Below are 27854 nucleotides of genomic sequence, written 5' to 3'. Positions count from 1 at the left end.
TTTTTTCTTTCCTGACCGATGTTCATGTTCTGTTGGTTTGTTGTTTGTCCCCCCTGCCCGAACAGATGGAGAGACAAATGTCCATGGGCTCCAACATAATGGGCATGCAAGGCCCCACCCACAGCAGCTCCTGTTCCTCTCCTCATGTACCATCCATGCATTCAGAAGCAAAACTGGTTAGTCAGTACACACACACACTCATACACACATGTACACCTGAATGTCACACAGCACTAACCATACTCAGCTGTGTTAATTAACATTGTAAAAGTTTTTTTCTGCTTCTCCAAACTGATCTGTTTGAAAGGATTTGGGTCCGAATATCCGGAGGTACACACGTGCATAAACACTGATGGTGCTGCTATATAGGCCATGTGACCTGATGTCCAAAACTAATGCCCACATAAACGTTTCTGCAGCTTTGTTAACACTAGTTAAACTGTGATGTGAGCTCATCGGCAAGAAAGCACTCAGTCCGACCAGAGCAAATACGCAAATCTGAATAATTAAAACATAAATCAGTTTTACATTTAAAGATCTGTGACGTGAACACCTACGCCAAATTGAGATACTGTATATTATTCATTGAAGTTTCAAGAATATATGAATACATTTGCGTATGGAACGCATGGATACGTGTTTGTGATACTCCTGGTTCATTTCTGTTCACACAATTAGGACATAATGATGAATCTAGATCTATCCGAAAGGCCAAGTATGTGCACCTGAAATTTCGATTTACATAAATCCTTGTCCAGAGATTATTCTCAAAGGCAGTGCGGGAAGTTGCAGAGGTTTTCAGTATCACAAGGAAAACAGCGAGAAATAATGGTCTCATTCATCACCATCATAATGAGCAGGCCTTCTAAAATTACATTCTCCAAACAAAATGCTGTCACCTTTGCATGCAAGATCGCTCTCGACCACATTAAATGTTCAAGTTCAACTCGGATTATTAATGTGTGTCTTGGAGTAATTACACTTGAAAGTACGTCCATGGAAACAGTGTCTCGGTGTCTCAAATCCTCGAACACGTTTTTCACTGCGCACACTAACTCACACAGTTTGCAAACGTTCCTAGATTGTGCTCGAAATGAGACACTGGCTTTGGTCACGTTATCATATGAATTTCTACAACGAGCCATGTTTTGATTTCAGCGAAATGTTTACTCATGTATTTGTTTACTTTGTGCTCAGGAACTGAATTTCTGTAACATTAAACAAACGTCTTCATTGCACAGCAGGCAAACGACTATTGGTCCTCTTGTATAAAAAAAAAAAAGTAAAAAATAGACAGCTGCAGGATGTTTCATATCATTTTGATTCAGTGATTTGATTTTGTTTACATCATATGCAGTGTTCTCTAACAATGCTGGAGTAACCCTCTGCGGCTTCAGACTCTAATCATGGTTGAGGACGTGGCCAGATAGTATGCTTCTTCTTCTTCGTCCTTTGTCTCTCTACGTAACTCATTCTGTGTCCCAATTCGCCTACTATCCGTCCTTAATAGTATCCGAGATTAGAATTAGTGTGTCCCAAATTTGGGTACCTTTGTGATACAAGGTACCTTCTGGGATACTTATTTCAGCATACTACAATTTGGGACAAAGGTACCTGGAGGGTCTACTATTTCTGGTAGATTTTCAAAGTCTGAATGCGTGGACACTTTTTCGGATAATATCGCCCCCAACTCCTCGTGAGAGGGAGGAAGAGTTTTGTGATGGTTTGCTTCACCGAATTCAACCTGCAAACGTGGCGGACGAGTGTAACGTCGGGAACGCATTTTAGACAGGTGGAAAAAATAAATCAAGGGAATGGTAAATGAAATTCTATAGTATCAGTTATATAAGGGATAATGAATGAAGAAAAGCTGAAATGCAACGAGGAGTTTGTTTACGGTGACAACGTGCGTAACTAGGCAACAACGTTCTCTTCTGTTACATGACGTATTAGTATGTACCATGTACTTGCATACTCTTTTGCTACACACTGAAATGTATGAATTTTCCTTCACAAAAAAGAGTACATACTTTTAGTGCATAGTAAAAGTAGGCGAACTGGGACGCAGCATCAGTTTTCTGAAATATTCTTTAAATTACAGAAGGCTTTTGTTACTATTTGTATTCTTGTGTGTCTTGTTTGGAAGGGGGGCAGATGGACTCATTTCATACACTAAATTATTGTGTGGATTTTCTACGTAAACATAATCCAAATGTACTTTTCTATGCAGTCAGGTCTGTGTCTGCCTCTGGATTATATAGAAAAGGACATTTTGACTTTTTTTTTTTTTTTTGGCAGAGAAGGATGCAGAAGTGTAGAGGAAAAAAAAAAAATGTAGTGTTAGTCCTGGTGAATCAGTGTTGATTACTGATTTGCAAAGAAATGTCATAGTGTCCGGGAAAAAAAGGAAGAGGATTTTCTCATGAAAGTTGTGTTTAGAAGGGGAGTGTCTTCTAGTAAAGAGTTTTGCACAAAAAAGTGGGATAAGAGTTTGTTATGAGCGTGAACTGCATTGCAATGTGTTTTTGAGTTTGGTCTCATTCGCTGAGGGGAAAGAGAGCTTTGGTTATGGGGGTAAGAACAGTGTGTAAGCACTTATGGTAAACTGGAATGTAAATATGAAAAATCTCATTTGAATATTTCGTACAGTAAGCGTTTTTGAATATTGCAAATGTTGAGTTCAAGTGAATACAGACAGTTGTTATTTTGTAACTGTATTTATCGAAGATGTGTGTGTATATATATATATATATATATATATATATATATATATATATATATATATATATATATATATATAAATAATTCAGCAAGGATTCATGCCTACTAAGATGTCTGTAGACTTTCACTATATTTATGCTTTATATATGCACTTTATTTTTGCTAGTGTATGTGTGTGGGTGGGGGATGGGGTGTGGATAGGAGGACTGAAAAATACTTGGACACAGGGGAGAAGGAATATTAGTGAGAAAGGCAATACACACAGGAAAGTGTGTGTGTGTGCATGTGTGTGTTAGAAGTGTGTCTTACAGAATGTAAGCGATTAGTGGGTGAGATGGGAGAGAGGGAATTTCTTTCTCTCTCATGCTAAAGATTGATCGTGCCGTGTTTCTTTTTTGTTCCCCATGGAAACAGGCAGAGGGAACATAATATTAGTCTAATGTACTGTCTTATCGCTGTCCTGGCTCTGCTCCAAGAACATCCTCTGAGTGCTGCCTCTTTGATTGGAATTCAATTAGAAGTGGACAGCCTTTTTCCCCCAACACACGTCGCACCCCTCTCTTCCTCACACACGCAAAAACACCTAGTCGGTTTTTAAATCAAAAGCCTTAAAAAGTCTTATTTCATGACTTGTCAGAAGAAGGTCTGTCAGCACTTACTACCTTAGTGATTCACTTAGTCATTAATGGTAAATTAGCTGTGAACTACACATGTAATATGAATCATGTAAAGTCAGTTTCCAACACAGAGATTGATTTAGTGTCATTTAGTCCAAGATTAGATCTCTAATAAAATCTACAAGTCCTCCTTGTCAGGTTGCATTTATTTAGTTTTGTTTGCTACTTATCACAAGACACTAACAAATCCTTGTTACACATTGTTGCACTTTACACAGTGTATATAATGCTGAATTGCAAAGCTTACTGAAGGAACCACGCAGCTGGACTACTGGTAACTATCTAACCTGTACTTAAGTCCATTTCTTTTCTAATGAGTGTAATTTCCGCTACGATCCCAGTTGGATGATGATTTTGGGTGCTATCGAATGACCCGCATGCTGATCAGAGCCATGTGTCCCCCACACGGTTGAGCCGAGGCTACAGAGCGCAGCACATAGAATCCTGCCTTAATCTCATTATCCGGAGATGTTGACTTACTCTAAATGGGAAATCTCTCCCCCACAGACCCCCCCTGCCACCCCCGCACCCCACTGTAACTCGAAACCCTAGCCTTGGCCACAGGAGACAGACAGAGAAAGAGAGAGAATAAGAAGGAAAGAGGGAAAGAAGGAGGGGACGAATAAGATGTTAGAGAGGAATGTGTAACATGGAAGGACAGATAAAGAACTTGGGAAGAGCTGGAAATGAAAGGTGAGTAAAAGCTAGGAGTAAGTAGGTTAGACTCTGTGTGTGTGTGTATGTGTGTGTGTGTGTGTGTGTGTGTGTGCGCGTCACTGTTAGGTTTGTACAGCGAGCTGTGCTTGATGAGGCTAAATTGATTTTTTCGGTGGTTTAAGGATCTCGGGCCTGAATACTGCATAAGCTGCTTCCATCCTCCCCATGAGTTCACTATTACAGCCTCTCACACATACACACACATTCATACAGACACACAGGCGTGAGTGCAGCGCTGCACCATTGTTTCATGTAAATGTACATTGTTTCACACACAGTTTTTCCTCTTTTTTTCCACATATATTAGCATATAGGCACTACAGCATAAGTGCTCTGCCACTGGTATAGCAGCTGGCATACAGTATGTAGTCAAGAGTGTGATAATGCTCTATGTGTGTGTATGTGTGTGTGTGTGTATGTGAGTGTGTGTGTCTGTATGAGCCTGCATGAATGTTTTGTATTTGAGGAATCTGTGTGCAGAGAGGAAATGCTGTACAGAGCACCCCATTCTGCTCCAAGCATGACATCACACACATAACACTCCTCTGTGGCTTAGGTTTGTATTAGTGTGTGTATTCAGAGCCACACATGGGTCAACAACACCTCACAGAAAGACGTGCACACACATACATATTTGCACAAAGTTTTCGCCAACATCAATCACAGAGAGTAAGTGTGTGTTTGTGTGTGTGTGTGTGTGTGTGTGTATGTGTGTGTGTGTATGTGTATGTTGTATGCAAGCCTGTCTTTTCCCCATGAAACCTTCTTCGTTTGAGTTGTTTGGAAAAATGAAAGCACTTATGTCTCTGGGGAAGAGGGAAGCCCAAACACACTCTTATCAGTGGGAGGATAAAGGTTGCGTGTGTGCCAACTGTACAACATCAGCTGAAGTTCCAGCTCTTCTCCCCTCAAAACCTTTTCTGCTCTGCTGTGATCGCGGCAGTTTGTCGCTAATTAAGATCGTCACTGTACGTGTATACAGGGATAGATAAGATCTCAGGGATTTATGAGATTTGGCTTTTAAAAGTCAGTTTAAAACATGGCATTTGTGTGAAGCCTATAGTATAACTCCACTTTGATTTTTATAGCAGCACTTATTATACGTTAATCCTCTGTGTTCGGTTTCCAAGCAATGCAGCAGTTGAGTGCTCTCGATTTGTGGATTTAAAAGCACAGACTCTTACGCCTAGTCTTCCATGAAGTTCCTCCCAAAGCAAAGGCCTTGTTGGAATGCTAGCCTTGTTAGTAATGTGAGTGACGCCACACAGCAAAAGTGTGATTTGTTATCGAGGGGTAATTATCTATTGTTTACATTGTTACTATGGACAATAAATTTGTCACTAAGTATCAGGCTAGGAGGTGGGCTTTTTTTTATGTGGTCAACAATGCTATGTGTTCATGCACCATTCCTCTACTGGGCCCAAGAGCTGGCACACGCTGCGCTGGGTGACATCATTCTTGGCTGGCTGTAAATGTACTCCTTTTTTTGAAAACTTGGAGTGGGGGAGAAAAACGAACCTATCTTAAAGAAACTTTCACTGAGGGATACTGCAGTCAAGATGATGTAAAGGATTTATACGAGAACTGCAACTTTGGGATTACTTAAACACACTAGAGCTGGAGTGAAACCTGTTCAGGACTGTGTACTACTGGAAATATTTATAGGTGTTTGTAGTTGATTAACACATAATACCAGTGAATTCTGTTGTCCGTTGTAGTTCCAGTGGAATTATCCTTGTCAGGGTTTGATGTAACATCACTCATCTATATATTTCCTGTTCCTGTATCAGTGCCAGTGCCTTATTACTGCATAGGTGAATGTGGAGCTCTCTTGCTGTGTTCAGCGCCTCAGCAGCACCTGTGGCTGGAGGCCAGGCTGTGTGTGAGGCAGTATGTGCCGAGTGAGGGCTGGAATCTAGGTTTTGGGAGCAACATCTGTATGAATGGTGGCATTGTCAGAGAATGATGTCATTAAAAAGTGACGATTAGCTCAGGCGCAGCTGAAATGTGCAGATATGATCGACTGGACACATACATTTAACTGTACAAAAATACTATATATATATATATATATATATATATATATATATATATATATATATATATATATATATATATATATATATATATATATAGTAGGTAATATATAATATATAGTAATACATATATACACATTCATTCAGAAGGCTGTGAAAAATTGTCTTTATTTTTTAACCTTTTGATTTTTTTGTTAAAAAAAATGAACAAAAATACTCTGCTCTCATGGATATCAAACAATTGCAAACAAAATGCAGGTTTTTAAAAAAATATATAGGTGTGCAACAATTATTGGCACCCTTTTAGTCAATACTTCCCTTTGCCAAGATAACAGCTCTGAGTCTTCTCCTATAATGCCTGATGAAGTTGGAGAATACATGGCAAGGGATCTGAGACCATTCCTCCATAAAGAATCACTCCATGCTGGTGGACTCTCCTCTTCAGTTCACCCCACAGGTTTTCTATGGGTTTCAATATGCCTACCCTTACACACACACATACCATATATATGTTTAGGGATTTGCATCCAAGTATTAAAATTTATCCTAATATTTATGATTATGTTATCCAGTTTGTCCAATTACTTGGGGCATTACTTTATTTGTACAATTAGATTGTCCAATGTTTGAGCCTGTGAAAATGGAAATTACTATGCCAAAAAAAAAGTCTATAATTCCTAAACAGTTCATGCAATATTTTTTTTTGTATTTTGAATTAAAGCTGAAGGTCTGGACTTCAATCATGTCTTGATCGCTTCATTTCAAATCCATTGTGGTGGTGTACAGAGGCAAAATTATGAAAATTGTGTCACTGTCCAAATACTTATGGACCTGACTGTACCCATAGTAATGCAGAGTTATCTGTGGTGTAGTATGCTGTTTCAAAATAAAATCTGTAAGAATCCCACACAGGAGTCACAGCACTTAGAGCATTCATAGATTTTTTTTTAATGACAAGACAAGAGAGGGCTCCTACCTTTGGTTCCTGGTTTTGCAGCTGGTTGTAAGTTTATTTATTGAGTGGACAGAGGATTGGGAGACCACTGCGTGTTTGTCTTAGTGTAGCAGCTTGTTGTTTTAGCTGCAATAACACTGTTTTAGCTGCATGGGCATCCACGCTTCACAGCCTGTCAATGCATTCAGCCACCATAGAATCTTGGTTAAGCACACTCAGTGATGCAGACTCACACGTAGCCCCTATATGTGCTTTATATATTGTTTTTTTGTTGTTCTCACTGTTTACAGTAGGTTCTTATTTCACGGGTGGCACTCTTGCGATTGATCCATGAAAACAAAATACAGGTCAGGTGGTTGCCCTTCTGGGGAACACCGTGCTCTGTGTTTCTCCTTATTTCACCTAATTATCAAATCATTTATGACTTGATTTCAGGGCCAGATTGCTCGCACAGAGTGAAGCCTAACTCACTCACCGTTCAGATCAGTACCAAATGTGACCTCCGCAGTCACAGGCGATCTACACCATTACACTTTTGCTTAGTCTTTGATGTCAGGCATTTTTCACTGACCTGTCATAGCAAATCTGGCAGCTTAAGGTACAGTCAGCTTTATTTTTACAGTAATGTGATCCACGTGATAGCCAACTGAGAGTTCCTTTTAAGCCCTAACTTGTAAGTGATATGGATGAACTGTGAAGCCTTGAACTTCTCTAATGTCATGCACTGCACTATCTACAGTGTAAAGTGATGGATGTTTGTGTCCATAGTAAGAGCAGCCCTGATTACAGCTGCTTAGCCACAGTTTGTCCAGGAGGTCTGTGTGTTTATGCTTTTGTTAACTGAGCCTGATTAGGCCTCGCCAGCATTACCCAGCCTGCCACCCCGAGGCACAAGCAGTTTGAGAGAAAAAATGATTTTGTACAGCTTCCACTGAGAACATTATCCATTCTGCTAATAGTGAATAAGAGCACTTTTATTAAAAGCATGCACAGTCTTACAAGTGAAAGCAAACATGGTCTACTCAATATGGTATTGAGTAGAGTTGGATCAGTAAAGTGGACTTTCAGTCTGTTTTCCAGTTTGCCTTTTGACATTAATCAGTGTCTGCAGGGGCAGCTGGTATAAATTGGCTAGCAGGCCTAAGCCCCAGTGTCTCTCAAAGATACAAAGACGTCAGTATAAGGTTTCGTTGTTGGCATCTGGCATCCATATCAGATTATTTGCTGTTAACAAATGTCTTAAGGTGGATAATTCTGGACCTGGTGCTAAGAAATATACACATAATGTTATGTAACAAGCAAGGCTGGGGCTGATTTCTTTCCAGAACAGAGTGTAGATTCATGCCACCTATCAGTAGCTATGTTTCCATCCAAATTGCGAAAAATTGGAATATCACATTAAACATTCACGAATAAAGCACCATTTCCATCCCATGAGATTAAGAGAACAAAGCTGTCATTTCTGGCGACGCTGGCACATCTTGCTTGCCGCCATTTTTTAAAATTTTATTTTGTTTTTTAACTTTTCTGAGCCAATTATCCAATCACATGATTTGTTGAGGCAAAGTCACATGACCTTTTGATGCGCATCTAGGAATTTATTTGGTAAACGTGTTTCCATTGTAGTTCACGCTGATGTTTTCTTATCGCATGAAAAAAATTATTCGCCTCAATTGAGCGCATATGTTTTTGATGCACATTTTGGCGATTTTATTCACATCTGGTGTTTCCATCCAGCGTTTTTTAATGTGATATCCCACAGTTTGCCTGAACATACGCGGATGGAAACAAAGCTAGTGACAGTAAGTCAGGTTATTACACAGGGTGAACGGTCACCTAGATTCGATCTCCATTTGGGCTGTTATTTTTCATCCAATGATGCTGAAGCATCAGTAACATATCATCAGCAGTGAAAGTGAATGTAAAATCAGTTGTGGGTTTAATGAACAGGAGCAAGGTGGATTATTTACTCTATCATTCCATTTCCCCTACACTCAATATGTCTTTGGAGGAGAAACTAAAAATACTCAGACACACTGCGCACACTGTCCAATCAAAGTACATATTATACAAAAAGATAGATAACAGAACCGTTTAGTGTTGTGAATCTTTTTTGGTTTGAATGAAGGTATGGTATTAGGAGGAAGCACAACATGAATCCAGTAGCGCATTACAGACTTCAAGCACTCAAAATGAGAAAACATATATACAGCTGTCTATCTGCTTTTAAGCGTCTGTGTAATAGTTTGCCCAATATCTTATTATGACATCAATGACATGTTATGATATAATGCATTGCTCAATTAAACAGTTTCATTGTCTACAGTTGATATTTGATGGGAGGCTAAAATCTAATATCATGACTGTCCATCACTGTGTCTAGTAGTTTCTGGTATTTTGTTAATGAGCTGGGCTTTGTTTTATGTTTCAGAGTAATCATGTAAGTGATCATGTAGGACTAAGCTTTGTCTATCAGGGCCAAATGAAAACAATTATGGTGTCATGAAGGAAATGATCCTAGGTCAGCATGCTCACCCTGAACCATTTAGTTAATCAAACTTCTGGCCATTTTCACTAGGGCTGATGCACTGAAACAAAACAAATCAAACTGGTTCCAATAATTGCACATGGCACACATAGTCATGTCAGTAAGGCTATAGTAATACCAGATTTTGTGCCTCTCCCTTCATAAAAGCCTTCCCATAAGAAATCAGTTAAGTAGGCTCCAGCTCACAGCTGCTGGCAGAGCTTGGCTAAGTGGGGTGGTGTTTGGGAAGAGGGGTGGGGGGGACTCATAAAATGAGCTAATGGGGGTGTGGTGGAGAGTTTGGACATGCGCACTTGGGTTCACCACAGCTGGGACTGAGATGGTTGGAAAGAGACTGTGTCTGGCATGAAGGTTTGGGGGTGATGAGGAACCAGATGGGTGTCTAATACCCAAGAGCCCAAAGAGAACAGGAAATGGTGCCAGGAAATTTGGGGCTCAGATTTATGCAATAAGCAGTAATGTGTACATAAAGCCTGGTCTGCTCTCCTAAGGTCTGGAATGGTTATATGGCTGTGCTTCAAGCACTAAGACAGAAGACTTTTTCAGAGCTTCTTAACCTTCTTCTAACAGCAAAAGGAAATCAGTTTAAACATAACAAAAGCATATATTCGTTATTGTATCAAATAGTGAACTTATATTGATGATCAGATGCTGTTTTCAGAGACATGGGGCTTGATTTTTAACATAGTGTGTGGAATTAATTTGTTGAAAGAGAAAAGATGACGGCGGGATGCATAGAAAGTAACAGGTGCTCACTGATAGCAGCAACAGCAGTGAGCCTGGCTAGATATTCACCAACCACACACAGAGAGAAAGAGACAGAGAGAGCACGAGAGAGTGAGAGTCTTCACTGCTCTACTTCTACCTAGGGGCTCCCTTTTCCCTCTGACCTCATTCAGTCTGATTTATTCCTGAAGCAGTGGGCGGGGTACTCTCTCACTTTTTACACTCGTTTATTGATATGAAGTCATCCCTCCATAGCATGGAACCTGAATCTGTTAGAAGGATGCACCCTACAGTGCAACATCCCTCACTATCTAGTGCCACAGTAGAAGTGACAATAAATACCATTAAAGTGCCATTATGTCCCTGCAAGAGAGACAACCTAGGACAAAAATGAGGTGTCAGAGGTGAAGGATGATATAGTGGAATTTAAACACTAGTGAAAAATGCATGCCCTATGAAGACTTTGTAAGAAAGTCAAGATTATAAGACGTCCGATAAGCAACCTAATCCATTTGTTATACCAGTGACATTATATAATTATATATTATTTAGAAAATAAATCACAGCTTATGCTTTTCATTGCCTGCTCTTCTAAACCCATTTTGGTGTTGCAGTATTATATTATGGTCTGCATTAGGATTCAATTCAATTCAATTCAATTTTATTTGTATAGCGCTTTTTACAATAGACATTGTCTCAAAGCAGCTTTACAGAAATATCAACATGGTATACAGATATTAAAGGTGCGAATTTATCCCAACTGAGCAAGCCTCTGAGTGGCGACGGTGGCAAGGAAAAACTCCCTAAGGTGTTTTAAGAGGAAGAAACCTTGAGAGGAACCCGACTCAGAAGGGAACCCATCCTCATCTGGGTAATAACAGATAGTGTGAAAAAGTTCATTATTGACTTATATGAAGTCTGTATGGCCTTAGGAGCAGCCGTAGTCCCAGCAGTCTGGAATTGGAGAAGATTTGCGCTCCATCCAGAGGCAGAAAGGATCTGGATCTCTAGTATTTCCATAAAATCGTGTGTGGCTCGGCAGAAGGAGAGAGGGAGAGAAAAGATTATTAGGACTGGGAATTAGTATAATAGAAAGTCTAAGGATGAACACTGGTTTCTTTAACTCTTCATGATACATAAGAGGCTGAAGTGGTATGATGCTTATACAGTCTGGCCATTACCATGCTACCATTAGTGGGGAGAGCACGAGCCTACTAGCATCTCTTGATTTAGTAAAATATTTGTACCAAGTGAAGCAAAGTGTGTATTTGCGCAGATTTGTTGTCATGATTCCTGCTGATCACAACATACCAAACTGTTACATTTCTTTAGCACACTTCATTCACTCCACTAGAATTTATAATGGTAATTATCACCACATATGGCCTCTGCAAATATTGTACAACTAGTTGACACAAACTTGACAGACTAACTAGTTTGGCTTTAGCAAACTAAGCTACCTAAAGGTTAACGGTTCGATTCCCACCTCTGCCCTGATGCCCTGTGTGCATCAAGTTTACATGTTCTGCTTCAAGGGTTTTCTCCGGATACTCCGGTTTCTTCCCCCAGTCCAAAGACAGGCATTGTAGGCTGATTGGCATCTCTAAATTGTCTGTACTGTGTGAATGAGTGAGCGATTGTGCGATTATCCCCCCCCCCCCCCCCCCTTCCCCCCCGGATAGGATAAGCAGCACAGAAAATGGATGGGTGGAAATATATCGTTTTATAGTTATTTCAGAAACACTTATTTCATCAACTTGGAGTTTCCTTTGATGACATTACAAAGAAGTGATGTATTGTTTGCAAATCTGAATACACATTGATGTTATGGTGATATTACGTGATGGCTCCATGCTTCTACACTCCCACGATGGCCATGAGTCAGGTCTTTGTGACTGACATTGCAAAATGAATCATACAGCGTATCTAAATCCTGAGAACCTTTTTGGTGATTGGATAACTGAGAAATGATGGGTACAATTTCATCACAATTGTTTTTCTTTTAAAGTGAGAATGAGCAGCATGAAAGAATTCATGTGAATGTGTCTGGAGAAATTAAAAATAGTCACATGCAAACCAGGTCTGCAAGTGTAGTAGTAGTAGTAAAGTAAAAGTTGAAATTGAAAAAGACATTTATATTCCCAAAACATATTTAAGTACAGTAAGTGTGCAATGTCTAAATCCCTGTAAGTCTATAAGATGTAAACGACATCACAACTTAAGGCGAGGGAGACAGGGATAAGAAGAATAAAGAGCAGGCAATTCACCCATGTCCCCACAGGCCTCCACCTGTAGCAGGATAATGAGTGTTTAGCTATGGCTCTGCCATGACAGGGAAAGGCTGGACTGTCATTAGAGGCTCATGCAGCTGCTGCTTCAGGTCTGTGTGAGCAGCACAGTCAGCCTGTACTGTTCTAATGTCTGTTTACACCTTATCATCACGCCTGATGAGGCTTCTGCACACACTCCAGCCATGCTGAGCTAGGCTCTTAGCTAACGTCATAGAGGGTTTGTATGGACGTAATGTGCACCGGATATATTAGACGTTGTCCAGGGAAGTTCAGTATTACCAGAGAAACTTGGAAAAGAAACTTCTTCTGCGTCTTATTTGGGTCTGAGGTTGTTCATTGGTGAGAACGTTTCCCTTTTGCAACTTTTTTAAACAGATTTTTATGGGAATAATGGATGTTTCAGATTTCTTAAAGAAATGTGGCAGAGTTCTTGCAGTGTGTAGGGTACAGTAGATTGATGTTTGTTCACTGTTTTGTCAGTTCAGCTGGAAGTGTGTGGGAATGAGAGGGTCCAATCAGTGCAACAGCCAGGGCAACAGGTTTTAGGTGTTTGACTGAGAACTCTTACACTTGAGCGTAGGAATTGTTATTTATTTATTTTTGTTACTTTGCGTGAGATTTAAGATAAATGTGCATGCAATTCAAAAGTGAGTTTCAATGGAGTGTATGCATTTCATGTGACATTACTGACTTTATTATGGTATGTACGCATCTGTTCAGAGTGTGCTCTTGCACACTGCCTGGCTCCTTCTATTGTGGCATACATATATCTCTACTCAAGAGAATGCTCTGGGTGGGGGGGTCTGCATGGTGCTAGAGTGAATGGTGATTGCATTAGCATACTGATAGCACCCACTTTCTCTTTGCTCCAGAAGTGATGGCTAGATAGCTCTTCTGTGGAGAAAAAGATAAACTCCACTACTCCCCTTCGCTTCCTTCATCTCATCCTTCCTCCTCTTTCTTCTTCCACTGGCTTACAGCCAAGATGAGACTAAGTGACACTTTTGCTGATGCTAGCCTGATGCTTGTCAACCTTGCCGGGCCCCAGACAGTGGCATTCCACCGTGTGGGAACTGCAGGACCCCTAAAGGGTGGCTGAGGGAGATCAAGATAGGTGCACAGCTGCAATGCTCCAATTTCTATTAGCCTACCACCGATTGATGGGTGGTCCACTCAGTCAGATGTGTTTTTGTGCCCTTTGACCCCAATATGTCTGGCGGGTGAATGGATGAATGATGGTTCCTTAGTGTTGGTGATTCTGACACATTCTTCTTCTAGCCATCAGGGCTGGATAAATTGCGTTGCATCTAAACATGTTTTAAATAAGGTGCTGAAACATTTGGCATGGCTGGTGATATTGAACTGCTGAACTTAGTGGATACAGTGTGGTTGGCTGGATTCAATAATATCTTTGTCACCTGGCTTGTTTAAGTTATTGTGGAAAGTCTGTATGCATCTAAAATATCTAAATATCTAAATATATTTATTGTGCTTTCAGTGGGGTTTTATACATTTGCTAAAATCTATATTTTTAAGAAATGATTTTCCTCGTATTTAATATACGATTATTATGAATATACTATATTATTTATTATAATTAAAATTTTATATATATATATATATATATATATATATATATATATATATATATATATATATATAATTATAATCTAATTATATTTAATATACAGTATTTAAAATGTTCCAATGAAATATATCCTTTGAGTTCCATAAGTTCTGTTTACCATAGTTCAAAATCTTAGACTCGCCGAGAACAAACATCTCCAGGATATTTGACTCAGATGTAAACAAATCTATGAAACCAAGCACATGGCAAACAAAGAGAAGCTAATTCAGTCACTGTTCAGACAAAATCTCGTAGTTGTCTCTTTGGTGACCAAATAAACCAGCATACACAATGAGGCTGAATGTGTGTCAGAACAATAGAAATAAAACAAATGTTGAACCGTGGTAAAGACATACGCTTTTCTGTAATGTTTGCTGAGATTACTAGCATAACTGAGTTATGCTAGATTTCCTTATGGTTTCTTTACTTTAGTTTATCAGTCAGTGGATAGAAAGTATCCTGCCATCCTCAGTTGCTTGTGGTAGTTTGTGAGTGATGGTAAGAATGAGTTAAGGAATGCAGGAGTAGTTGGTGGACTGTGTGAGTTGCAGTGTTTAGTTTGTGGGCAGTGTAAGGTGTGCAATGTTTGACAGATGCGAGTTGTAAAAGTGTTCTGGTAAAGACGGTTGTAGGTTCCTTGAAGTTTTTGTTGTTGGGGTAGTATGTGGCTTGTGTTGGTAGTGGTAATAGTGAACACTAAGTTTGTTTACAGTGTTGGTGAATTCATCATTACGTTTGTCCAGGAACTGCTATAAAACATGGGTGGGTAGGTGGGTGTGCAACTGGCAGAGGTACATGTGGAACCAGTGATGTGGCTGGCCACAACAAGGTGCATGGGAATGGAAATAGCTCAGAGGGACTGGGTGGCTCTATTTGGCTGGTACAGGAGCAGTCAAATTCAGTGAAAATTATCAAATCGATCTGGGTTTATTTTGGTAAATAGCAACCATGATTTGTTTAAAAATCCTAAAGTGAGTATAAACTTGGAGTCATTGCTGTTGATTCATTTTTCAAAAGTGGAGTGATGCTTTTTAACTCGGAAGGCCTGGAAGAACTGTGCTGTGGTGCGTTATGGGTAAAATGATTAGCGTTGGGTGTCATCTGAGAAAGTTTGTCCACGCTGTAGTGATGAGGGGAGTGACAGTGGGAGGAAGTGGGAGTGGGGGGGTAGTGGGGGGTGGTAGTGGGGGTTAGGGGGTTGAGAAAAACAGAGGGGGAGGGAGTAGGAGAGGTTGGATGAATGATACCGTGCGCTGATGCTGGCCAGCTGGACATACTTCTTGGCAAGAGGAGTGAATGCTCCAGCCTCTGGCTCTGACTGACAGCATCTGGAGTGACAGCAAGTTTCTATACTACTATGATTATACTTTATTATTAGCGTACTCTACAGTCGTTTCACGAATATAAAAGCTGGATATTTCTCATGTTCCTATTTCTCTTAGATTCCTATTTCTCGGTTGCTTTTGTTTTTCATTGGTCTTTAAGTCTGTTTCCTTTTAAAATGACTCCATCTGTGCGATTCAAATGGAAATACTGTACATGCTGTAGACTCAACACACTCTAAAAATACGCTTACTTTCCAGTGCAAGTCTAAAAGGCTCAACGAATGCGTCCAGACGTAGATGCACTTTTTTTTTCCTTTTTTTTTTTTTTTTTTTTTTTAAAGCTTGACTTCGTTTGCTGTCAGGCAGATCACACTAGTGGCCACATTTTGGCAGCTTAGGACTCGGTTTGTGGCTTTGTTAATAGTCTGGGTGGTTAAAGAGCTGCCCAGAAAAACAGCTCAGGGAGAGAGAGCGCAGGCAGGTAAACACACACTAAACACAGGCACTTTGACTGAGTGTTTCAAGGCCTAAAAGTTTTCCAAGTAGGTCTATGCAAAGCATTTAAGTCTACCACACTGCTGCAGCAGAGAAGGAGACAGAAGAGGAAATTGTATAGTGTATAGGCCATATGGGCCTGTCATTGGTACAGCGCATAGGAGGACATGACAGTTGAGAGTGACGACTAGACAGTGGATGAGTGTGTTTATGCGCATCTAAGAAGCAGTGTAAATTGCAGTCTAGAGTGTGTGTATGAGTGTGGCTCAGAGTGTAAATATTAACAAGGGACTCAAATGAAGAATTACAACCATATTTGCTTGTGAATTTTATGTGCATCTAAAAGGAAAGACAAGTTCTGTTTACTTGCCTGTTATGGATCCTGGTTGCACACCTCAGGTGCAGCCTTTTAGTGTTCTGACCAAAGGTGCTTTTCATTAGAGCAAAGCTTTCTTCGGATTGTTTCCGTGTAAACAGCAGGGAGCGCTACAGATTACCAAATGAATTTATTTGTATGCAAGATCACTTAAATGCCTCTTTTTCTCTCGTTTTCTTCTGTACAGAGACTGAAAGCTGCTCTGGCTCACCATCCGGGGCCTATCTCCAATGGCAACATGAATACGATGGGTCACATGATGGATATGATGTCATCGCGGCAAGAGCAGAGCCATCACCATTTGCATTCTCACCCTCACCAGCACATGCAGGCCCCACCCCATGGTTACCCACACCACGCCCACCACCATAGCCACAACCAGACAGGTCACCACCACCCGCAGAGCCATGGGCACCATAACTCACATCCAGGCCACCTACACCCTGCACACAGTCATCAGACGTCTCCTCACGCCCCAATGCACTCCGCTGCACCCCAGGTACTTCAATACAATCTCTGTCAATGTCAGTAGCCTTAGGTAGTGTGTTATAAAGATGGCTCGATTAGTGTAATGTATGGAGGTGGGGTAATGTAATTATTACCGGTTTATCTCAGGAATTTTAGTTCTGTCCAAATCTGTCATGTCAGTCATTTTTACAGACTATGTGTCTGGAAAGATTATACTGTCTTTACTATAAAAGGACCTGTAGAAATAATCTCAGGCAAAATATTTCCTCTACTATGCTGTTGGTGCAGATTCCATTATATACTGTGGGAAGAGATGTTTCATGCTTTTTCTTTTGTGTGGAGACACACTATGAAGCACTTTTTTCTATCATCTCTTGCCAAAACCAAACTGAAAAAATGACTTGTCAAAGCAGCACTGCGTCCGTATTCTTGGCAGACGTATAATGTACAGTTGAGGCCAAAAGTTTACATACGTACAACTAGGCAAAGACATTTAAATTTTATGAAAATTTCATGTTATCTTACACGTTCTGTGTTAAGTCAGTTAGGGTATCTAATTTATTTCCACATATATACATTTGAAGACCATAGTGAAAAAACGATCAGAGTCACAAAATTGTATTTTTGGAGTTGTGCATCCACGGCTGTTGATTGAGCATTGAAGAACGATCTCATAAATGTACTTGGTTGATAGAAAGATCAGGGTGACCGAATTTTCCATTTAAAATAAAGCCATGCTATGGAAAAATGATCAGAGTACATAGCCTACTGTGAGAAAATGATCACAGTCCAGTCACATGACCGAAATCAGCCAATAGGCTTTGAGTAATGGCGGACGCCCAGCTGAGTGAATTTCATTGTTAATTTACTGTCAAATTTCTTCAACATATCTCATTAGTAATTGCTCTCAGCAAACTTCAGTACTAGATCAAACAACATGGATGAGTAAACTCAACAGACTGATAAACCAAAGAACACGGAGCGTCTTCCAGTGTCACATGTGAAATACAACGACATTCAGTGTCTAAAAATGTTTTGTGGACCACTAAATCAAGCTTTTTTTTTTTTTATGAACTCCCTGTAAATGACAGATTTGTGGATAATATTCAAGTTGATATTGATGTATATTGTATATTCTGTGAGTTTTCAGTATTTAAGTGATGTTGATGATGCTCAGTTGAATAAATTAGTAAAAGTTCATCACTGTATTATTGTGAATACGCACAAAAGGAAGATCAGAGTCCAGGCAAGCATTTTTTCATGCTTCAAGTAACATAATGTAAACAATAATGGCTGTTAACTTTTGGTGTCTTCATAAAGTCTATGAATGGGTCTAGTGAAAATATCATCAAGATTTTCTCTGTTCTCAACTATTATGAAATATGAAGGTTCTGAACTTTTAAATTCAAATTCTGGAATTCAAGCACAATGTGACTCTGATCGTTTTATCATTGGTGCCTTCATTTATTTTAGCTTTTCAAGACAGGTCAAGTGGGTTTTTATTGTCATATATATATATATATATATATATATATATATATATATATATATATATATATATATATATATATATATATATATATATATAGCTTGTGTACATTGGAACAAAATGTCGTTTCTGCAGGACCACGGTGCAACTCAACGGTGTGAGACACGCGCAGGGCAATAAATACACAGCACATAGGCTGTAAACTGTAAACTATTTTGTAGTGTAGCAGCGATAAGTATAGCAGCAATATTGGCAGCAAAAAAAACAATGTCCATAATAAAAATGTTTGATGCAGCTATGTAAGGTGCAGGTGTGCAAGTTTATGTAGTCATACTGGGTTTGGTGTTTCACTAACCCAGGTACTTTCATTTTTTATTTACTACATCAGATTTTCAGCAAGTCAAACTACATACATTTTGTTAGTATTTGGTGGCATTGCCTTTTAATTCCTTAACTAGTTGCGACCAAGTCTTAACTTTCTGGCTGAGGAGTTGCTTCAGTATTTCTAGATAATCCTCCTTCCTCAAGATGCCATCTACAGTTGCAATCAAAATTATTCAACCCCCATTGCAAATCAGGTTTATTGTCAAAATTGTCAGACATTCAGCTGTTTGTAATGAGCAAATCAAACAAAAGCAATTTAAATGATTCAACACAACAAATGCTTCAAGTGGTTTCCCCAAATTCAACTGTAAATACAACTTATAATGACTTCTCCAGTCTCAAAATTATTCAACCCCTTCATAGGAAGCATCTTTAGTACTTAGTAGAGCACCCTTTTGCTGTTATGACCTGCTGCAAACAAGATGCACTGTCTGTGTGGTCCCAATTTTATTTCATATTTGCATGCTCATGAATGCCCAATTTTATTTCATATTTGTATCCTTCAGTTGTTTGGAATTTGCACCTGAGGAGGATCCAGACTTGTGGAGGTCCACAATTTTGTTCTGAGGTCTTGGATGAGTTGCTGAGATTTTCCCATGTTATCGAGGGCAAAAAGGCACTGGCTCGATATACAGTCACAGGTGCACTCCCAATTAGCTACTAATTATGACAGTTTGCCAATGAAAAACTTCTAACAGTCAGTACATTAATTTCTTGAATCTTCCAGACAATTTAAAGAGACTGTCAATTTGGTGTATGTAAACATTTGACCCACTGGAATTCTGATATAGTGAAATTACATCTGAAAGAAAATATGTCTCTATTCAACTGATTTAGAATTCCCTTTGATGTGAACAAATTAGATGCCCTATTTGATTGCCCAAAAAAATGTATGTTAACATGGAGTGTGTGGAGTTTTGAAAACTTGAGTTTAGCCAAGGTGTATGTAAGAGTTTGCCCACAACTGTACATATTTATGGGCACGTAATGTCAAAACAATCATTTTGTATACTTTTGAATTAAAACGAGGTGTATATAACATGCATAGACAATCACTGTGTACATTGTGAAGACACTCACAGATCAAAGAGGCATTTTAAGACACTTACTACAGACTGTCCCATCCAAATTGTATTGTAGTCTCATTGGCTAAGGCCATTTCGATTTATTTTATGGCAACGCATTTGTCTTTTCTTTTTTAACATACCAAACAGGTCAGAATATTTGTCTGAACCCAGGGAAAAATAGCACGTGTTCTTAATAAGCTAAGCTAGTGAGTTACCTAAACATAACAGAATTTGACAACGTATCTTTATCTTTATCTTAAGTATTATATCATGCAAGATATTGTGCTGTTATGTTCAGCCAGTAGCCAAGTTTGATAGTAAGCTACTGTAGTTAGCTACAATTAGACTAACTATTACAGTATATTGCATAAACCAGTAACTGAGGTTGCTAGCAAGTTAGCTAGCATTAAGATAACCATTAATCAAAACTACCAGCCATATTTGCCAGCAAACAAGCTAACACCAGGCTACTTATTATTTGTATTAACCATTATCCCAAGTTATTAGCAATCTGTCCAACATTTGTATTTTGTAATTAAAATTAATATTCAGTTTTGCTAGTTTGCTAGTGTTAGCCCTCCCCCATCCCAGATTGGTGTATACTGTGTTATAGAGGGTGACTTAGGTACAGGGTGGGAATCAGTAATGACTAAATTAGCTGGAAATATTCCCTTTTTTTTCCCTTTTTTTTTTTTAACCTCTGTACAACGGGCCTCTGTCTATATCCTGTCTTTATAGTAATAACAGATTAACAACGAATATTTAATGAGATCCAAAGTTTGAATTCATATGGGGATCCTCCAAATAACACATATATGCATATAGAGTGAAATTAGGATGAAGGTCATGTGACAGGGCCTAAATCACAATTTTATTTCATATTTGCAAAGAAATTGTGTGTGTGTGTGTGGATGTGTGTGTATATGTATATGTATATGTGTGTGTATATATATATATATATATATATATATATATATATATATATATATATATATATATATAGTGTGTGTGTGGCGTTTCAAACTGCTCATATTGTATCAGAACTGCCTCTCTCATATATCACCCTAGTTTGCAGTACGATAAGGAATTTACTGTTAAGAGCTTAACTAAAACTGCAGATTTGTGTAGTCCTAATAAAACAGCCAGGAGATGAAAGAAAATAAAAAAACATTCTTCTCTTAAAAAGAAAGACGATACAGCATAAAATTGTCTTGTGGGATCACTAATATATTACGAGAAAGTTATAAAAGTAAGTATAATGGGATGAGAAATGAAAGAATTTCAGGTTTGTGACTTCACTGCCCATCTCTTTATGGAATTTTCCAGCTCAGTCTGTCTTTTTGTGTTTCGGAAATTCTGCCTCCAGCGTATTATTAAGCCAAACAAGACGGCCTGTATCCACACCATTCATCAAAGTTGCTGCATTTTCCAACACCCAAATGCAACCTGCAGTGATCTGACGGCTGCAAGTACCAGCCGCTGCCAAGTCCACGTCAATGAGCTTTTTTGTGGGCATGCTAAGCTGCTAGCAGACCTGTTTCACTGGACATCTAAAAGTGTTAGTCTGAATGGACCTGGGCGGTGGAAAACTGGACTGTGGCACCTCTTTATGAGGGCGGGGTAGCCTGTAAATCAGTGTGCTTCTCACACGTCCACGGCGCATTCTAGGGCCATGCGGGTACATGCACGGAACATATGTTGTTTTAAAGGAACCTCCCAAACTGCAGGGGAGGTTTTAGACAGGTGATTGGCTGGCTGCCTGGAAGTCTGGTAGACGGACATGCAGTAGTGATGATGGATGGCTGACCTTATGGTATTTGTTTTCTGACAGAGGGTCTTACATTTTGCCTTTTTTCTTTTTTTTTGCAGTTATCGCCGGCTGCGCAGCAAATGCAGCCTACGCAGACGCTGCAGTCTGGACCACCCAGTGGGGGTCGGCGCAGACGTGTGGTGGATGAGGACCCTGACGAGCGCCGGCGCAAGTTTCTAGAGAGGAACCGGGCCGCCGCTACACGCTGCAGGCAGAAGAGGAAAGTGTGGGTGATGTCTCTAGAGAAGAAAGCTGAGGAGCTCACCCAGACTAACATGCAGCTGCAGGTATGGGCTGTGTCCCAGTTCTCCCACACGCAACCGTCTGCGGGAAATCTTTTCAGAGCTGATTCTGCTAAATGTATTCCACCAAGTCCTCATATTTCACAACATATTAGGTTGAGTACAGTGGCCCATAAACGTGGATGGAATGACAGCTGATGCTACTGTAGCCAGGGAGCAGATGGAGCTCAAATACGTCTATGTGTGAAAGAGGAAAGGGCAAAAGCTAACTAAATGAAACTGAGAGGGCCAGTTGCTGCTGAGCGTGGGGTGTGTGGAGCAGTAAAAACCGAAAACCCCAGAACATGAGTAAATATTGGACATAAGTTAGAGCACATTAGCTACATCTAAAGCTATTAAATTTGCTCTCAGCTCAAATCCAAAATATTCATCTGTTTTGAAACAGCTTGTACTTTATCACGCTGATTCACACTGCAATCACCTACAATAAATGAATCTGTAAGTAAGATTAACACTGTTTGACTTATCAGTGTAGCTGATTGACCTTTTTCCTCCCTGCTCACTTGGTACTCACACCACTGTTCTGATTCATATTAGCCAACAGACAATAAAAAGACATGTTTAAGTAGTTTGTTCTCTTTCATGACTCTGGCATTCTCCAAATAAGCGCATTGCTGGGCTTGTTTTGGCCTCCACCTCCCCATTAAACGATCAGGATATTCAAATTCTTTATTTAATAAGACGAGCCACAGCCATATGCTCATATGTAATGAGACTCGTAACCACAGATGAGTGAGTGTCTGCTATGAAGTCTGTTAACCACATGCTGAAACTGATTCTTAAATTTGTTGAAGATGATTTTCGTGGTTATGTGTTACAACATCATGACCCCTCCAGGTAAGACATTACTTATAAAGCATTTCTGGAATTCTTCTCTCAGCAGCTGAAGTGATGTGACAGAATCACCTTATTTTTCTTGGATACCTATCTAAGCAGTGTTATTTTGAATGTAGACAAACCTGATGATGGACAATGACAGACACATACAGGACACGTTTGAATAAATCAATTTATAAGTATATAATCACAGATTATTGCAGTATTTTGTAAGAAACCCGTTCCTAACATACCACCAAACTATCTCTCCTGGCAAAAAAAAAAAATGTTTGAAGGGGCTTTTGATATTGTTTGTTGTTGGCAGAATGAGGTGAGCATGCTGAAGAATGAAGTGAATCAGCTCAAGCAGCTCCTACTGACACACAAAGACTGTCCCATCACCGCCATGCAGAAGGAGTCACAGGGTTACCTCAGTGAGTGTTACACACATCTGGCAAGTGGTGGCACTACCGTACATAATGCATGCATATCACCAATTCTCGTTTTACTGCTTACACACACACACACACGTTTGTCGCAATCACTAATATGACATTTTGATATATATGTACAATATTGTGCTTCAGAGGCTTAGTGGTTAGCACATTTGCCTCGCCCCTCCGGGGTTGGGGGTTTGAATCCCGCCTCCGCCCTGTGTGTGTGAAGTTTGAAGGTTTCCTCTGGGCACTCCAGTTTCCTCCGCAAGTCCAAAGACATGCATTGTAGGCTGATTGGCAGTTCTAAATTGTCCGTGGTGTGTGAATGCGTATGTGATTGTGCCCCGTGATGGATTGATAACCCGTCCAAGGTGTCCCCCGCTTTGAGCCCTGAGTTCCCTGGGATAGGCTCCAGGCTCCCCTGCGACCCTGTATGGGACACATGGTATGGAAAATGGATGGATGTAACATGCACTGTCTCATACTGAAAACACATATATTAAATGCTCCTCTGCTTATTTACACTTTTAACACTACATTCTAGGCATCAGGCTAAAATGAACCCTGTATGATACTGTGCACAGTACATCAGATCAATTGTGCTCAGTTTACAGAGTGGTCGACTTATCCACACCAGTAATTTGGATGGACAGACATTGGATGCTACAATTTAGGGGTTTAACGCGATGACAATTCCTGTATCTATATCTGTTTAGTGCTCCAAATATTCGTATCTGTATCAGTAATCAGATTTAAACCCAAAGTGGGCATGGCCTAAACTGGAAGGATTTTTTAAAATAGTTAAATATGATCCCTACCACTGCCTCTTCAGAAACACTGGAAAACCTCAGAGGTAGAAATGCTGGCATTGTCAGCATCGGGTGAGAATTCTGGCTCTGACAGTTCCTCAAACCTCAGCTACATCACCTGGAGTGTTTCAGCTCATACAGTTTTAATATTTTTGTTTGTACCTGCTTACAATTTGTTGTCTCTCTTTCCCAATATACAGATATATTTGTAGCTCAATTTAAACTACCGTGCCCCTGACCTGAGTGAGTGTTGGCTGGTAGGGCAGTGGCAGCTCATAGGGAAGGGCGATATCTTATCGTTTGCAATATACCGGTAGAAATTCTCCCCACAATAAGAATTAGCCTTCCCACAATAATAACAATAAAGCCTAGTTGATTTTGTATTTCTGTGTGCGACGGTGTGCAACCCATTCACAGCTCACATGCAGAGCGAAAACTAGTACGGCGAAAGGCGGACATGAAGCTGAGGAGGAGTTCATCACTAAACTTTGGTAGGAACTGGTTTGGTTACAGAAAATCAGGTTTACTTTTAGATCAATGTTTGTGTTTCTGAGGCTCTCAAGATCACAGCTATCACTCGTAGCTAAAAACAGTGGTGCATGGTACTATATTTATATCGTCACTGAGATCATTATTGCACTAAATACCAGAAAATATCGTGATATAGTTTTACGTCCCTATCTCCCATTCCTAATAGCTCAGTGGTTAAGATGTTGGACTACTGATTGGAAGGTTGTGAGTTCACATCTCAGCACTGCCAATCTGCCACTGCTGGGCCCTTGAACAAGAGCCTTAACGCTCAACTGCTCAGATCTATAAATGAGATAAATGTACGTTGCTCTGGATAAGAGTGTCTGCCAAATGCTGTAAATGTAAGAAGAAGAAAAAAAAAAGAACGAATGCATTACACATAGACTCATGTTAATTAATGTGGTCTTCTTTTGTTCCCCGAGCTTCCCACAAGCTTCATATCTTCTGGTCATGTGAAAGCAAAAACCTCTTGCTTGCATGATCTTTTTGTCCTACATGATCCCAGTCCTGATGCACACCTCTGTTCTCAACCAGTGGCCAAGCTTTCTTAAAAATGAATAGATCACACCTCCTATCTCCTGAATCGGTGTCCGTTCATTCCAAATAATCTACTTGTATTTGGTTAACTCCCTATTTCAGATCAAGTTCCATGTTTATACTATCTTCTAGATTTATGCAATTTCAAGCAACACTCACACACACACACACGCACACACACACACACACACACACACACACAGCTAATCTATTCCTGTGGTTCTCAGGTCCAGAAAGCAGTCCAGCAGGAAGTCCGACCCCTGTGACCCAGCAGCAGGTCATCCAGCACAACACCATCACCACATCCAACACAGCCCCCAATCACTGCACAGACATCAACCCCATCCACTAGAGACTCTCTCTGACTTAGATGCTCGAACAGCTGCACCATGAGCTCCATGAACAAAAGGCACACCTCCGGGCCTTTGCGGCAACTCTTTCTTCCATATGTATTTGGTACATGTAAATCTCATGGTTTCGTTGGTGGTTTTTTTTTTGTTTAGTTTTTTTCTGTTTTTTTTTTTGTTGTTGTTGTTGTTGTTGTTGTTTTTTAATTTGAAAATAGTTTCTAAAGGAGTCCTATCAAAATTACTCCAGTGCTGAACTTTTTAGCATGACCCGTTCACACAAAGTCACGGTTACGAAGTGACCGTGATTTTCACGTATGAGAGCGCGTTTGAGACTGTTGAGTTTTTGCGTGTTTTACTGACTGTCCCTCAAATACTACTGCCTTCCCATATATGCAACAGTCAAATTGTAGCCTTGATTTGTCCTTTCTTATTGCTCTGATCTATAATGCCAAAAAAAAAAAGCTGTTCCTTTTTATATCTGTTTGTATTTACAAATGATTTATGATCATTAATTGTTCTGTCACACTTTCAGTCTCCTGCAAGGCGATGAACTAAGAAAACCTAATTGATAATCCATTATGTATTGATGACAATAACAATGTTAAATAGAAGCAATATACATCAGCCTGACGAATGCTCAACAACTTGGCTGTCATTTTACTGTCAATTTACCAGATTTAATTCACATCACAACATCGCAGTGCAGTAAATTACCTGCTTAGCTGGTGCTTGGCTGTGCTGCTTTCAGCAGTGGCCAGTCGTTTTAAAATCAAGTTACATCAAGTAGTGTTTTATTTGGGTTTGAGTGTCTGCCTTGTTGAAAATTCGTCAGAATTCTGATGAGGCCCACAGTGTGTGTGTATATGTGTGTGCGCGAATCTCATTGGCTGCTCTAGCCATATGCTGAATCTCAGCACGGTGACACCCTTGAGACATCTCTGCTTACTGAAACCTCTGGGCCAAGTTACAAAGGCCTTCTGTAAAGTAAGAAAATAATGTAATCACCAGTAATCAATGTTTGTTTAAATCTGCATGGCCATTGTTCTGTTGGATGAATATGAGGTTGAAACCTACCCTTTTTTTTTCTTCTTTTTTTTTTTCGCATGGCCAGAGGAGTCTGTCTCTTAGTTGCTCCTTAAGTCTATGATTATGCAGTATGTAATATGAGCATACAGTCTAACAGACTCAACAGATGTTGATTAGATTGTCTGGATTGAGAGACATCCAGATCGGGTGCATAAGAAAGCTTTACGAGCAACTCTGCCTCTCAAGGACCAAGCAAAGACTCAGTAGAGGTCTACAGAATTTCCTATAGCAGATATGTAGGGGTCTGTAGGAGGTCAAATCTGCTGCTGCACTGGAGATCTTCATATTGATAGCAGCTTCTTTTTACTATAAGGACATTCCAATGTGAACCCTTTGTATCTTTGTTTGGTTGTTTGTACAAAGGACCTCTTTACCTCAGGACTGCATAATCCCAGACACGAAGCTGCCCTCTGTAGCCATGAGTGGCTGAGCAGACCTTGAACCCCTGATGAGGTTGTATCAATTAGCTGTCTCCCTTTAACTTTGACTTATTACTTAGCGCTTTAATTCATTTGTCTGCCTCTAAGAGAATGTAGCATTGAACTATTTCTAAACAGGTACCAATCTAAACTATGCTTTCCAACTCTCACAATGTGCCTCAACTATTTTGTGACGTACTCACATGCAAAAGAATGTCAGCTATTATTAATACCATGCAATTTTTTTTGTGTTGAAGGTTTGATGCTCTTTTGTAAAAGTTCGTACTAATTGCTTGTTTGCATGGAGCAGTTCTTGGGGATTCACTTCGGTGGACACTTGGGTATTCGTCTGGACCTTGGAGGCCTGTGATGAGAGCACCTTGACCTTCTTTGACTTTTCTCAGGCATCCATGGTCAAGCCCAACTAAATCGTTAAGACTGCACCAAAATGTCCCCCCCAAACAGGATAAAAGGTCCTTCTTCTAACAGCTGAACTTTCAAGTATTCCCCAGCTTGTCAAGGACACTTTAGCCCTCTTAATTGGAACATATTGATTTCCTTCACCTTTCCATGCAGCACTGTGTCTGGAGCGGGAGCATGCTAAACCACCTCCACATTTAGAGGAGGATCCATGTAGCTGTCTATGCACTTTGACCTCTGCGTGTACAGCAGAGTTTGAAATAGCCATATTGAAGACTCAGTGATTCTTCTGTTCCCACACCAGCGAGATGCAGCCCCTGTCGTCCCATGGAGACAGAGGCATCGCAGCCTTTTGTATCTCCCAAAAAAAAAAAAAAAAAAAGGAGTCCCTTATTGGGCCATCCTACTGGAATCCAAGGAAATGTATATCTTCAC

At 40.0% G+C, this 27854-nt stretch overlaps 1 protein-coding gene across 4 annotated transcripts in view; it reads left to right on the top strand.

The window, feature by feature from the left end:
• The window catches only part of creb5b (cAMP responsive element binding protein 5b), a 63268-nt gene that overhangs the window by 34055 nt on the left and 1359 nt on the right, over window positions 1–27854 (top strand). For all 4 annotated transcript variants that reach the window (XM_017477254.3, XM_047155870.2, XM_017477248.3 and 1 more), the window contains exons 7-11: window positions 66–176; window positions 16682–16993; window positions 21772–21999; window positions 23156–23264; window positions 25372–27854. The exon at window positions 25372–27854 is cut by the window's right edge and continues 1359 nt beyond it. In XM_017477254.3, coding sequence (XP_017332743.1) covers window positions 66–176; window positions 16682–16993; window positions 21772–21999; window positions 23156–23264; window positions 25372–25496 — 885 coding nt within the window. In that variant the 3' untranslated portion in view covers window positions 25497–27854. The remainder of the gene's footprint in view (window positions 1–65; window positions 177–16681; window positions 16994–21771; window positions 22000–23155; window positions 23265–25371) is intronic.

The sequence above is a fragment of the Ictalurus punctatus genome, chromosome 1 (genome assembly GCF_001660625.3).
Source record: "Ictalurus punctatus breed USDA103 chromosome 1, Coco_2.0, whole genome shotgun sequence".
Lineage (NCBI taxonomy): Eukaryota > Metazoa > Chordata > Actinopteri > Siluriformes > Ictaluridae > Ictalurus > Ictalurus punctatus.
Note: the sequence above shows the minus strand (reverse complement) of the source record. Positions and strands in the feature narration are given on the sequence as shown.